General features: G+C 48.6%; 1 protein-coding gene across 2 annotated transcripts in view; it reads left to right on the top strand.

Annotated features, from left to right (window-relative positions):
* Positions 1-15000, top strand: part of plpp3 (phospholipid phosphatase 3) — a 51238-nt gene that overhangs the window by 22806 nt on the left and 13432 nt on the right. Inside the window, exons 2-5 of one of the 2 annotated variants that reach the window (XM_080770335.1) lie at positions 2414-2571; positions 7144-7236; positions 7499-7686; positions 8535-8592. In XM_080770335.1, the coding sequence (XP_080626461.1) occupies positions 2414-2571; positions 7144-7236; positions 7499-7686; positions 8535-8592 (497 nt within the window). Of the gene's footprint in view, positions 1-1345; positions 1501-2413; positions 2572-7143; positions 7237-7498; positions 7687-8534; positions 8593-15000 lie in introns of both variants that reach the window. The other variant, XM_080770336.1, reaches the window with a different exon arrangement.

Genomic DNA, 15000 nt, shown 5'->3' with positions numbered 1-15000 from the left:
CAAGTCTCTGTGTGTGTGTGTGTGTGTGTGTGTGTGTGTGTGTGTGTGTGTGTGTGTGTGTGTGTGTGTGTGTGTGTGTGTGACTGTGTGTGTGCATGTGCGTGCGCGTGTGACCTATACGTGCTGAGTTGGTGACAGCTAATGTGTGTTTTGTGTAGGAGCATGCGACATTTTAATGATTACACTCTTTCGGCCTAGTCCCAGACTGACGTGCTTACTCTGTGTGTGTGTGTGTGTGTGTGTGTGTGTGAGTGTGTGTGTGTGTGTGAGTATATGTGCGTGTGTGTGTGTGTGTGTGTGTGTGTGTGTGTGTATGTGTGTGTGTGAGTGTGCGTGCATGCTAGTGCGTGTGAGTGTTCATGCGTCAGTTGACCAGCTCAGCATAACGTTACCATCGGGCAGAAACCCCTTATCTCCATATTTTAACATTTTGTGTTTTTTCGTAAATTAACGTCCTACTTGATCATTCTACAGTCAGCGTCACACAAAAACAACAAAATGAGCAGATCCGCAAACACGGCTGACCAGCTGTTTTCGACAGAGACGATAACAAACGGCGTCATCCTTCTCAAATTCCGCCGTAGTTTGACAGTCCAGCTCACACTGGAAAGGCACTCTTCTCCCCTGCGTCCTGTCAGCTCGGCGACCCTATTGACACAGTCTCTATGGTGACGGCTGAGGCTATTGTCTGCTGTAATAGGTGTCATAATGCCCTTCCCACCCCTCCAGGACCCCACTCACTGTCACTGTAGTCGCTGCATATTTGCTCTGTAACACTAATGGCACAGAATTGAATCCTCAACTAGCCCCAGCGTCGCACTGTCAACAGCAGCAGCAGGACCCGAATAAATAAGCCATGGGCAATGTTAGCATTGGCTCCCGCTCGCATCGTACGCAGGCACGCACGCACGCACGCACACACGCACGCACACACACACACACACACACACACACACACACACACACACACACACACACACACACACACACACACACACACACACACACACACACACACACACACACACACACACACACACACACACACACACACTTTTGCAATGTGTGTTTTCACTGTTTTCCCCCCTCAGCTCACAGGTAAGTAACTGGAGTGGGCCTCCTCCTCTCTAGTGGCATGTGAGACTGTATTCTGTGTTTGTGTGCGTGCGCGCGTGCGCGCGTGCGTGCGGTTTCATCATGAAATATATGCGTGTGTAAGCTGTGTGTGTATAGGTTGATCACTGATTGATTGATTGATTGATTATCATGCCAGTCATGCTGCCCAGTATGGTGCTGCACCGGGCCTCAGTGTGATTGATTATCATGTGATTGATTATCATGCCAGTCATGCTGCCCAGTATGGTGCTGCACCGGGCCTCAGTGCAGCCGTACCAGAGGGGATTCTACTGCAGTGACTCCAGCCTGTACTACTCCTACAAGAGTAGCACCGTCCCCTCCTCTGTGCTCATCGCCGTGGGGGTCTCACTGCCCACGGTGTCCGTAAGTCACCCACCCCCACCCCCCAACCCCACCCCACCCCACCCCACCGCCTGGACCCCTGGGGAACAAGAGAGTGGGACATACGGAGCGGGGGTAGGGGGGGGGGGGGGGGGGGTAGGGGGGGCGATGGCTGGATGGATGGAAGGTCCAGGAGAGTGTTAGAACTATTTCTTTTTTTGTTAATCTCTTGCTAGAGGTTTGTTTTTTATCGTTTACTGTCGGGCAGAAAACTCTTAGTTCCATATTTGAGCCCTTTGTGTATTTCTTTCCCCGTAAATTGTCGCCATATATAACATATACTCTCCAGTGTCACTCAAAAGCATCACAAGTATAGCATTTTGAGCTTGTAGATCTGCCACGTTTGGGACATATGAGGTTTCCACCCGACAGAGACTAAAGGTTCAGATGGATAGTGTGTGGAGTCGGGCAGAAACCTTGTATCTCCTTAGTTTAACTTGTTATGTTAATTTGTAAATGAATGTCCTACTTCTTCATGAGTGTCGCACTGAAGTATAGCGAAAATAGCCAATTCTTGTTTTTGTTTTTATATAACACCTAAAAAATGAGCTATTTCAGGATATACAGGGTTTCCCCCCCGACAGCAACGATATCATAGGTATTGGGCCGTCGCTCCGCCGCGCGGGGCTAACGACGGTCGTATTTGGGACATCCTCCAGCCAGCCCCTCGTCCCCAACCCCCCCCCCCCCCCCTTTCCTTCTCCCGTATCCCATGAATCCCGTCGCTGCCGGCCCAGCGTCCTCGCATACCCCCCCCCCCCCTCTGCCTCCCCCCGTTTGTGTCTTTGTCATTGACCTGGTTGCCTTTCTGTCCTCCCCTCCTCTCTCTCTCTCTCTCCCTCCTGCACTCTGTCTCTCTGTCCCTCTCTCTCTCCTCCTCCCCTCCTTGTTGTAGCTGGCCTGCCTTTCCTCATCATTGAGACTAGCACCATAAGGCCGTACCAGCGAGGGTTTTACTGTTCCGACGAGTCCATCCGCTACCCCTATAAAAACGGAGACACCATAAGCGATGCCGTGCTTTGTGCCGCTGGCATTCTAATTGCCATCCTCTCTGTAAGTCTACCTCTATGTCTCTCTCTCTCTCTCTCTCTGTCTCTGTCTCCTCTCTATCTCTCTCTCTCTCTCTCTCTCTCTCTTTGTCTCTCTCTCTCTCTCTCTCTCTCTCTCTCTCTCTCTCTTTGTCTCTCTCTCTCTCTCTCTCTCTCTCTCTCTCTCTCTCTCTCTCTCTCTTTGTCTCTGTCTCTCTCTCTCTCTCTCTCTCTCTCTCTCTCTCTCTCTCTCTCTCTGTCTCTCTCTCTCTCTCTCTTGCTTGTCCCCTCCCCGCTGTAGACTCCCTCTAACAGTGTTAAACTACTCTACCATAGACCCTAAAAACGTTTAACAATGGATATAGATGATGATATCACAATCACTCACATAACACACACACGCACAGCACGCACGCATGCACGCAGCACACGCACACACACACACACACACACACACACGACTCTCAATACTACGTGCACACACATGCAGGCACGCACATATTATATAGCCCCCCGAAAGTAAAACTTTTATTGATATACAGTAGGTCATTATGACATCATGTACTACACACTGCACAATCTTCAAGGCTTTTTGCTATCAATGTGCTTCATGCATCTCTGCTCTCCTGTTCTGTTGTACTGTGCTAGTCCCTTCGCATTCTTCCATATCAACTAGTGTGTGTGTGTGTGTGTGCGCGTGTGTGCGTGTGTGCGTGCATGCGTGCGTGTGTGCGTGTATTGTAAAATACTGTTTTTCATTATTTGGGGTAAAGAGTCAGTGGGTTATACTAAATTCTAACAGCCCCAAAGATAACTGCATGTCAGATAAGGCAGTGTGTGTGTGTGTGTGTGTGTGTGTGTGTGTGTGTGTGTGTGTGTGTGTGTGTGTGTGTGTGTGTGTGTGTGTGTGTGTGCGTGCGTGTCCATAATCCATTCTCATGCCCCTGTGCCCTCCACAGGGCATTGGGATGAACGTGTCACTGGCCTCTCTCATGCCCACCCTGCCTGTCAGATAGCCCAGGGCAGTCCACCACCACTCAGATACCCCGGGGCAGTCCACCACCACTCAGATACCCCGGGGCAGTCCACCACCACTCAGATACCCCGGGGCAGCCACACTACCACTCAGATACCCCGGGGCAGTCCACCACCACTCAGATACCCCGGGGCAGTCCACCACCACTCAGATACCCCGGGGCAGTCCACCACCACTCAGATACCCCGGGGCAGCCACTACCACTCAGATACCCGGGGCAGTCCACCACCACTCAGATACCCCGGGGCAGCCAACCACAACTCAGATACCCGGGGCAGCCCACTACCACTCAGATACCCGGGGCAGCCAACCACAACTCAGATACCCCGGGGCAGCCAACCACAACTCAGATACCCCGGGGCAGTCACCACCACTCAGATACCCCGGGGCAGTCCACCACCACTCAGATACCCCGGGGCAGCCCACCAATACCCCAGGGCAGTCCACCACCACTCAGATACCCCAGGGCAGTCCACCACCACTCAGACAGCCAGGGGCAGCCCACTACCACTCAGCGCCACAAAGGACCCTCCATTCCGCAAGCCTGGAAGCTATCTAGAGCTCTGCTTCCCATAACTCTGAGAGTGTACAACTGGTTCCATTTGTACACTCTCAGAGTTACACATACATTAGGGAACCCCCTCAAGGAGGGTCCCCTCCAAACAAATGATAGAATAACATAACATTTCATTTACATTTCATCTTTTTCCCCCAAAAATGTAACACGCTGTACCCTTGTACCCAATGTAACACGCTGTACCCTTGTACCCAATGTAACACGCTGTACCCTTGGTACCCAATGTAACACGCTGTACCCTTGTACCCAATGTAACACGCTGTACCCTTGTACCCAATGTAACACGCTGTACCCTTGTACCCAATGTAACACGCTGTACCCTTGCAGATCTGATATTCTCAGTCTGGGAGCCAGAGATTAAAGAGATGTGTGTGCACCGTGCACTGTGCACGTGTCAGAGCTAGTGGAAACATGAGCTAATGATATCAGGGCGGGAGACGTACATGCTTCAGTTACTGCCACGCGTTTCATGGAGAATAATGATCTTTAAAGCTCCTGGAAATACTCTGCCCCCAGCCCCCCCCCCCACCACCCACACACACACACACACACTCCCCCGTAAGACCCCAGTCAGTCTCAGACACGCTGCGTCTCACCGTCATCCATGCGGTTGGCAAACACACACACACACACACACACACACACACACACACACCATGGCACTGCACACACACGTAGTAGTATACATCAGCTCTTCTGCTTATTAGATCCAGCAGAGGGTATGTGTGCGTGTGCGTGCGTGTCCTATGTGTGTTATTTCTCTCACATACACATGTGTGGGTGAACTTGGCGTGTTTAACACAGCTGTGTTTCATTAGTGGCGTCTACCGCCATGCCAACGCTGTTCCCTACAGACACACACACACACACACACACACACACACACACACACACACACACACACACACACACACACACACACAGCGTGCCACACATAGACGTGCACACACGCACGCACTGGTGGTAGATGGCTCGCTGGGCCTCTTGTTTATCTCCAGTGCGAGGAAACCCCTACAATCACCATCATCTGACATATCCATGTCTGACAGAACATGTCTGCACTGTGAGTGACGAGACCCACAGAGAGAGAGAGAGAGAGAGAGAGGGGGGGGGGGGGGGGGGGGTCGTACAAGAGACAGACAGACAGACAGACAGACAGACAGACAGACAGACAGACAGACAGACAGACAGAGAGAGAGAGATATATACTGTAAACATCGGCTTTCCAAATGCTCTCTCTCCAGACCTCCCATTGATTGGTCCCCTTTTGCTCATATCACTTGACATTTCACCCACAGGCACAGACTGCAGTTTGACACAAACAGACACGTACACAGAATTAGACAAGAGATAGAGGAGAGGAGAGGAGAGGAGAGGAGAGGAGAGGAGAGGAGAGGTAGGAACAGAGTGAGAAGAGAGAAAGAGTGAGGGATAGAGAGTTAGAGTGGTTTGTATACAAACGTTGACAAGCTAAATAAACTCCTCAGGGCCTCTGTCTAGGGCTCCTGCAATTTTAATTTCCAGCTCAGAGCAGATCAGCTTATTGACAATAACACACGTCACCGCCATGTTTGTTTCCTCTGGCCTCAGGCCGACACGCTGACCACCCCTGTAGGTGGGGGTCACACACACACACACACACACACACACACAACAGTGCGCACGTAGATTAAAAAAGGATGTCACGTTGACACTGAGATTGAGTGTCTGTTGAACGGCGAGTATATCGGGCACCCAACCACAGAGATGTTTCAGATCAATATTATTCTGAGAGATCAGGTGAGGAAGGGGGGGGGGTGAGAGAGAGGGTAGAAGAAGAGGCCTTCTTGTGTGAAAGCAGGAAGGAAGTGGGTCCACTCCAGTCACTCAGTCAGATACCCCAGGTGGTAGGACAGGTGATTGACAGCTCCGTGTCTCAAGGGGGTTGGCTGGCTTGTCTTTTAGCTCCACGACTCACTGGCCGAGGAGAGGGCTTTCCACGGGGCCCGCACGCCACTTAATACCAGCTGGCAGCAATAACCAAGGAGGCCAGGGTTAAATATCTGAGCTAAAGCCTTATAGACGGTTGCGTGTGTGCGTGCGTGCATGAGTGCGTGCGTGTGTGTGTGTGTGTGTGTGTGTGTGTGTGTGTGAGCGTGTGTGTGTGTGTGTGTGTGTGAGCATGTGTGCGCACTGCTCTTGTATATGTCTTCTTGGTGGAGTTGTCTCAATGCACAGCAGCCATATTCGTACGTTTTACCAATGATACTATATGAAGGCTCCGTTCCATTCTGGTCAAACAGAGTCAGGGTGCTGATATTGTGCATGTTGGCTCACTGGAAACACTCTGCTACACCAGTGGGTCTCACAGTGTGGTTCAGGCACCCTCATGGGTCCTTGAGGGGGTTCCAAATGGCCCCGTACAGGTTTCTGAGAGTGTACAAATGGACCCTTACGGACGGTTCCATTTGTACACTCTCAGACTTAGGAGCATAACTTTCATTAAGTATCATTGGTAACACATGTTTTACACATCTGTCCATCTCCATTGTACGCCCATCACCCACCATGTTCTATGTTAAATGCATAAACCATGCCATGGACTAAGATCTCTATACCATTCGTACCACCCCATTAAACCCCATTAACAATAAGAGAGATTTATTCTCTGAATCCATCATGTCAACACTGCCTGAGGGAAAGGCAGGCCATGCCCATTCTCTTTTCCTCTTTTTTATGTGTGTGAATTCATATTGTGTCCATTCACTGACTTCTTCTCATGCCTGTCCTACCCTCCACCTGTCCTCCATTCTTCCTCCATCCTTGTCTGAAACTAACCCCATCCGCCGTTTATCACTGTGTAGGGTGTGTGTGTGTATGTGTGTGTGTGTGTGTGTGTGTGTGTGTGTGTCTAACTTAACGACTGCATGTGAGCTGTTGTGTCTCCAACGTTGTGCTCTTTACCTGTCAAACTGACACCGTGGTCTCCCTGGCTCCGTCTTCAGATTGTGATCGGAGAAGTCTACAGGATCCACCAGCTCCGCGAGGGCACCAAGTCCTTCGTTGGGAACCCCTACGTGGCAGCCCTCTATAAACAGGTCAGCCCTGGAGGATAACACGAGGATAACATTAACATAACAGACGTAACAGAAGCTTGCAACCAATACATGTAAAATCAGCGATTATGATGCCATCAAAAATACATGTTTGTGGACAAAAGATGACTGAAATATGACTAAAAACTAAATGAAAATGTATTGGGAAAAACAATACCATGACTAAACCGAATAAAACGTTGCTGTCAAAATCAACCAGCCATAACATCTAAACCCTGTTCTGGTGCTGTGTTCCCCTTGGCAGGTGGGTGTGTTTATCTTTGGCTGTGCCATCAGCCAGTCCTTCACGGACATAGCCAAGGTGTCGGTGGGCCGCATGAGGCCTCACTTCATGGACGTGTGCAAGCCCAACTTCACCACCATCAACTGCTCCCTGGGCTACATCACCTCCTACGAATGCACTGGGCCCGAGAGCAAAGTACAGGAGGCCAGGTACGCACACACACACACACACACACACACTACGAATGCACTGGGCCCGAGAGCAAAGTACAGGAGGCCAGGTGCGTGAGCGCATGACGGCGCACTTGCACAAAAACGCAAACATAAACGCGCGCATGCACACGCACGCACACACACACACACACACACACACGCACACGCACACGCACGCACGCGCGCACACACACACACACACACACACACACACACACACACACACACATACGCACACGCACACACACACACACACACACACACACACACACACACGCACGTACGCACACACATTCAAGTACACGCTCACATATAAGTGAGACACTTTTTCTGGATCAGGGCCAACTTGAAGTGTTCGCAGTCCACCCATCTGGCCACTTAACCCATTTTGGGCGGGAACCCCTTTTGGTGTTTAAGCATATGTTGTACTTTAGCTATTGAAAAATCGTGAAAATGTGTCCCAAATGTTTGAATATTATTCTTTCAGAAATCAAATCTTTGCTTCTGGGGAGGGGGGGGGTCCCTGGAACTACATATTTTCAGATGGAGGTTGGCGGCCAATTACATGAAAATGACATGAAAATGTTGGAGAACCACTGACATAGAAACATGAGCTTTTTCTGAAAACTGTCAGAATTTAGAAGGTTTTTTGAAGAATCGTTCTCAGGTTTAAATGGGTCTTAAATAAAAAACACTTTTTTTATATTATTTTTATGCTATCATTCATTCATTGGTGTTTTGCCAATTATTTGGGGGCCCACTGACAGTATCCTCACAGGTTGAGAATCTCTGCTTTACAGTACAGACCCAAAATAACTGATTACATTTTATTTCCCCTTTTACAGGAAATCCTTCTTCTCAGGACACGCCTCCTTTTCCATGTATACCATGCTCTACCTGGCTGTAAGTAACTGTTACACTCTCTTACACGTATCACACACACACACACACACACACACACACACACACACACACACACACACACACACACACACACACACACACACACACACACACACACACACACACACACACACACACACACACACACACACACTTGCACGCACGCACACATGCACAGAGCTGGCTGTTATTCTCAAAACAACGGCTCACAGATTGACACAGTGAATCATGGGAAGTAGTGGGCTCTCATTTCTTGGAGAGAAAAAAGAGGCTTTGTTAGCCTCCTCCTCTTCCCCACCCGTCCACCCGTCACTTACAGTATATGAACACTCTCATTCTCTGTCTCGCTCCTTGGAGGGAGCGAGGGATGGACGGATGGATGCACTCCGCCTGGTTTTCTTCCGACCAGCTGTGTGTAACTTCCTCTCCTTTTCTCCACCTCCCTCCATCCCTCTCTCTCTCTGTCTCCCACTCTCCACCTGTTGGTGGGTTTCCCAGTGAGGCTTAGCAGCCTAGAGGGCGTTCAAGCACTTTAATTACATACACAAAGACCCCACCCCCACCGAAATCCGTCCATCACCAACCCCACATCCCAACGATCTAGCTCCTTCCCATACCACTTCTGTAACGCTCCGTTTGCGTACCAAAACTTTGCTCCACATGGCTTCTTCTGTCCTCCTGGCACAGACGCCTGTGTGTGGGGAGAGAGGGGAGGGTTGAAGGGTTGACAGTGTCTATTAGGAGGCTGTTAGAAAGGAGGGATGTTTCACAACGTGGGGTTGAGAGATTGGGATCCAATGGTAATTCCGATAGAGCATTAATTAGTCTGACATGCAAGAACAACGGTCGGACTAGCGCTCCAACATGCGCTGCTCCTGTGCTTGTGGTTATGGTTAGGTTAGGGTTTGAGGTAGGTTGTCGGTCTAATGACTGTCGGACCAAAAATAGTGTCGGAACTAAAGCCTGTACCCCTACAAACACAAACCGTGTTGGGCTTGTAGGTCGGCAATTGTTTTTGTTATTTCTGTGTGACACTGTAATATGATGAAGTAGTAGGGCATTAGTTAACAAAACGAAAAACATAATAAACACATACAAAACAGATCCTAGTCAAGTGAGGAGATGGCGAATAGTGAATAGTGTCTCATGGGATGATACAGATTCATACAGATCCCGGTTCCGATAGCGGGTCAAAGTTAAGATTGGGACAATGACAAGCACATCTGCGGGGAGACGGTCAATGTTTTTAGGGGTTTGACTAAGGGCTGAGGTTAGTGGTCTAAGTGGTCTTGGGTTCCTATACGCTAGGGGCTGACCTGAGATCAGATATACACCAGGCTCTGTTGTTACAATGCAGTGCGAGCACAGCGGTGGGGAGAGCTGGTGCACTATGGGTATTTCCCGGCCTCTGGGTGACCTCTCGGGCCAGGCTCTCGGTCAGACCGATGGAATGGAAAAGATGGGAGTGAATGAAGTGCCATGAAATTAAGCAGGATTGAGGAGGAGGAGGAGGAGGAGGAGAGAGGAGAGGGAATGGAGAGAAAGTGTTGCATCCAGACCACAGGGTGACACGTTAATTCGGAGAGCGGTGTTCCAAACTGTGGTAAAGTGTACCAGGCCAGAAGAGGGCTGGAAGAGAGGAGAGGAGAGGAGAGGAGAGGAGAGGAGAGGAGAGGAGAGGAGAGGAGAGGAGTGAAGGAGCGAGGGGAGGGGAAGAGGAGAGAAGAGAACAGCTGAGCGGTGGGGTAAGAAAAGAAAGAAGAATGCTGTTGATGTTCTGAGGAAACCCAACACCACCAGGCCCTTGACAGAAACACAGAGCCCCACGGCTGAGTCAGGCCTTGTGAACAAGGAATCTGTGGCGTGGGGTTTTGTTTTCACGAGTTGGAAAAACCAAACAGTGATATCATGTCTTCCTGCTCACTCACACAGCCCTCACAGACTGCTTCGGGTTTCCTGGGTTGTTTTATTTTTTTATTTTACCCTCTCTGTCTCCCCTTCCCTCGTTCCCCTCTTAAGCTCCCCCACCCACCCCCCTGTTTTTTGCTCCCTTTTCTCACATGGGTGAAAGTCCCCCCCGCCTCCCCTAAAACCCCAAGTCGTTTGCTAATTGGCAGGCTATGATTACTGAACAGTTCATTTCCTGCCGAACATGTCAAGAGTGCTGGCTATGTGACTGATGTGGCGTAACGGGGACTTTTAAAACAGCTGCTGTTACCCTTTTGGAGAAGATGACAGCTGGCATGGAACGCCATAACACAGCCACAGCAGCCAGCCATGCCTGAGGCTCAGGGAGACAAGCACCAGCGCTTCATTGTTCATTATTACTCAAGCTATAATCTAGCACTCTGACAAACGCCAACATATTGTGTTGTAGTGGAGGCTATGTATGGTAAGATATGTGCAGTATACCCACTTCCTTTTCGGTGGGCATTGTGTATATGCTCACTTCTATTGTGTGCAGCAATCTGTTTTAGGGTTGTCGACATTTTTTCACCTAGGCGTCAAGCCGTCTAGAAGAGTGTCTGTCTGTGGGTCCGTGGCTTATCTTGCAAACCACCGGACTGATCAGCACCAGATTTATTGTGCACGCTGCCAGTACGCTATGGAAGAGCCAAGCCCACAATATTTGACATACTGCAAAACATTTTTTTCCCCTGTATGAATATGTTTCACATTTTGTGAATTCATATAATCTCAGATCCATCAATCCTGCTTTTCCTCCATATTTGGGCTAGACTGATGTCATCTCTATGACATCATGTTGATAGATAGATAGATCCACAGGGAAACCATGCGGCACCCTGGGCAGTGGGCACGTTCCTGTGGGTCTGGAAGTTCCGGGGACCCCCACACGGAGTTGCACCACTCGTCTACAGAAACAAGTGACCAGGCCTACCAAAATAAGAAACTAGGCGGCATGAACAGAAAGACACACACACACACACACACACACACACACACACACACACACACACACACACACACACACACACACACACACACACACACGCACACACACACACACACACTGTGGGGGCAAAAAGTTTAAAAACATTGAACATTTTTTAAACACAAATCTTGTATGCCTGGCACAAATCAATTTCAAATGTGGGTCTGCTGACAAATATAATATATATATATATATTAATTGCCTTCACCTAAATGTTTGTAGAACCAGGAAGGAAGCCCAAATAAGCATCTACACCACAACTACCAATATTTACAAGAGACTTTACAGAATATCAAGCCCAAAGTCACTCATAATAACTTGGTAAACACTGTCTTTGAGCACTTCAGGCTTTAAGCTTTTGCAACCCATTTTTTCACTCAGTGTCAATTATCTAATGTAATCCAGGATGCTACACTTCCTCTGCCCACCTGGGGGGGGCAGCGGACTGACCGCATGCTTCCTTCTATGCATGAGAAGTCCAAGCTGCTTCTTTTCACATGACAGGGGAGAGTAATGGCCCATGACGTAAATCACCGTCAAGTTCAAGTGCACGGTCATGTGCCCGAGACAGAGATTGATTAATCTCTGTCAAATTAGTGATATGAAAACGGATCGCATCGCTCCAAAGCCTAGATGTGCTTATTGCGCAATCATCGGTGTTGCACAACAGTGACACGTCATCGAAAATGTTCCCTGCCTGTTTAGCCGACGACAACGAAAATCTTAAAACGTTAATAACTCGCAATCTATATCATCGTGCCTAATTATAAAAAAATACCCTGTGTTTGACGGCCCTCCGCGGTCCAGTCTCTAGTCGCGATAGATTTATTCTTACCTAGAGTCGATGGACTCTAGAGTGGCGTGGCTGATGTTAGCTGATACACACACATTAACTCTAGAGTGGCGTGGCTGATGTTAGCTGATACACACACATTAACTCTAGAGTGGCGTGGCTGATGTTAGCTGATACACACACATTAACTCTAGAGTGGCGTGGCTGATGTTAGCTGATACACACACATTAACTCTAGAGTGGCGTGGCTGATGTTAGCTGATACACACACATTAACTCTAGAGTGGCGTGGCTGATGTTAGCTGATACACACACATTAACTCTAGAGTGGCGTGGCTGATGTTAGCTGATACACACACATTAACTCTAGAGTGGCGTGGCTGATGTTAGCTGATACACACACATTAACTCTAGAGTGGCGTGGCTGATGTTAGCTGATACACACACATTAACTCTAGAGTGGCGTGGCTGATGTTAGCTGATACACACACATTAACTCTAGAGTGGCGTGGCTGATGTTAGCTGATACACACACATTAACTCTAGAGTGGCGTGGCTGATGTTAGCTGATACACACACATTAACTCTAGAGTGGCGTGGCTGATGTTAGCTGATACACACACATTAACTCTAGAGTGGCGTGGCTGATGTTAGCTGATACACACACATTAACTCTAGAGTGGCGTGGCTGATGTTAGCTGATACACACACATTAACTCTAGAGTGGCGTGGCTGATGTTAGCTGATACACACACATTAACTCTAGAGTGGCGTGGCTGATGTTAGCTGATACACACACATTAACTCTAGAGTGGCGTGGCTGATGTTAGCTGATACACACACATTAACTCTAGAGTGGCGTGGCTGATGTTAGCTGATACACACACATTAACTCTAGAGTGGCGTGGCTGATGTTAGCTGATACACACACATTAACTCTAGAGTGGCGTGGCTGATGTTAGCTGATACACACACATTAACTCTAGAGTGGCGTGGCTGATGTTAGCTGATACACACACATTAACTCTAGAGTGGCGTGGCTGATGTTAGCTGATACACACACATTAACTCTAGAGTGGCGTGGCTGATGTTAGCTGATACACACACATTAACTCTAGAGTGGCGTGGCTGATGTTAGCTGATACACACACATTAACTCTAGAGTGGCGTGGCTGATGTTAGCTGATACACACACATTAACTCTAGAGTGGCGTGGCTGATGTTAGCTGATACACACACATTAACTCTAGAGTGGCGTGGCTGATGTTAGCTGATACACACACATTAACTCTAGAGTGGCGTGGCTGATGTTAGCTGATACACACACATTAACTCTAGAGTGGCGTGGCTGATGTTAGCTGATACACACACATTAACTCTAGAGTGGCGTGGCTGATGTTAGCTGATACACACACATTAACTCTAGAGTGGCGTGGCTGATGTTAGCTGATACACACACATTAACTCTAGAGTGGCGTGGCTGATGTTAGCTGATACACACACATTAACTCTAGAGTGGCGTGGCTGATGTTAGCTGATACACACACATTAACTCTAGAGTGGCGTGGCTGATGTTAGCTGATACACATTAACTCTAGAGTGGCGTGGCTGATGTTAGCTGATACACACACATTAACTCTAGAGTGGCGTGGCTGATGTTAGCTGATACACACACATTAACTCTAGAGTGGCGTGGCTGATGTTAGCTGATACACACACATTAACTCTAGAGTGGCGTGGCTGATGTTAGCTGATACACACACATTAACTCTAGAGTGGCGTGGCTGATGTTAGCTGATACACACACATTAACTCTAGAGTGGCGTGGCTGATGTTAGCTGATACACACACATTAACTCTAGAGTGGCGTGGCTGATGTTAGCTGATACACACACATTAACTCTAGAGTGGCGTGGCTGATGTTAGCTGATACACACACATTAACTCTAGAGTGGCGTGGCTGATGTTAGCTGATACACACACATTAACTCTAGAGTGGCGTGGCTGATGTTAGCTGATACACACACATTAACTCTAGAGTGGCGTGGCTGATGTTAGCTGATACACACACATTAACTCTAGAGTGGCGTGGCTGATGTTAGCTGATACACACACATTGACGACAACATGCTATAAACGATGGGCACATATTATTAATGGATTAAATAGGCCCGGGCCCTTAAGTATAACAATGGCATTCATAAAATTGACAATCGTGATGTCCTCTCAAGTATAGTAATACAGACGTGTGCGCGTGTGCGTGTGCGTGTGTGTGTGTGTGTGTGTGTTTAAATGCTCTCCACCACAGCTATGCCGTTTGTCTCCTCTCATGGTGTGAACCAAAGAAGAAAGGGGCGGAGTGGTAGTGGTGTGTACAACATGTCCTGCAGGCTACAGAGCTCTCATTCTTTTTCTCACTTTGTTGTGTGTTGTTGTTTAGCAGCGCCTTTTCCTTTTTTAATTTGAAACTAACATGAGTCAAAGAGAAAACAGAGCAGCGACAGAGACGAAGAGAGAGAGAGAGAGAGGAGCTCTTCTTGTGTTGGAATGGGTTGAATTCCTTCACAAACCACCAGACTTCATGTCTCTGTCCGTCTATGTGTCCCCATGTCATGGGACACTGCCGTCTTTTGTCATCACATTTCTTTTTTATTTTATTGCT

This window comes from Protomyctophum bolini, assembly GCF_963924005.1.
Source record: "Protomyctophum bolini genome assembly, chromosome: 8".
In the NCBI taxonomy this organism is placed as follows: domain Eukaryota; kingdom Metazoa; phylum Chordata; class Actinopteri; order Myctophiformes; family Myctophidae; genus Protomyctophum; species Protomyctophum bolini.
The sequence above is the reverse complement of the archived record's forward strand: the minus strand, read 5'-3'. Positions and strand labels throughout refer to the sequence as shown.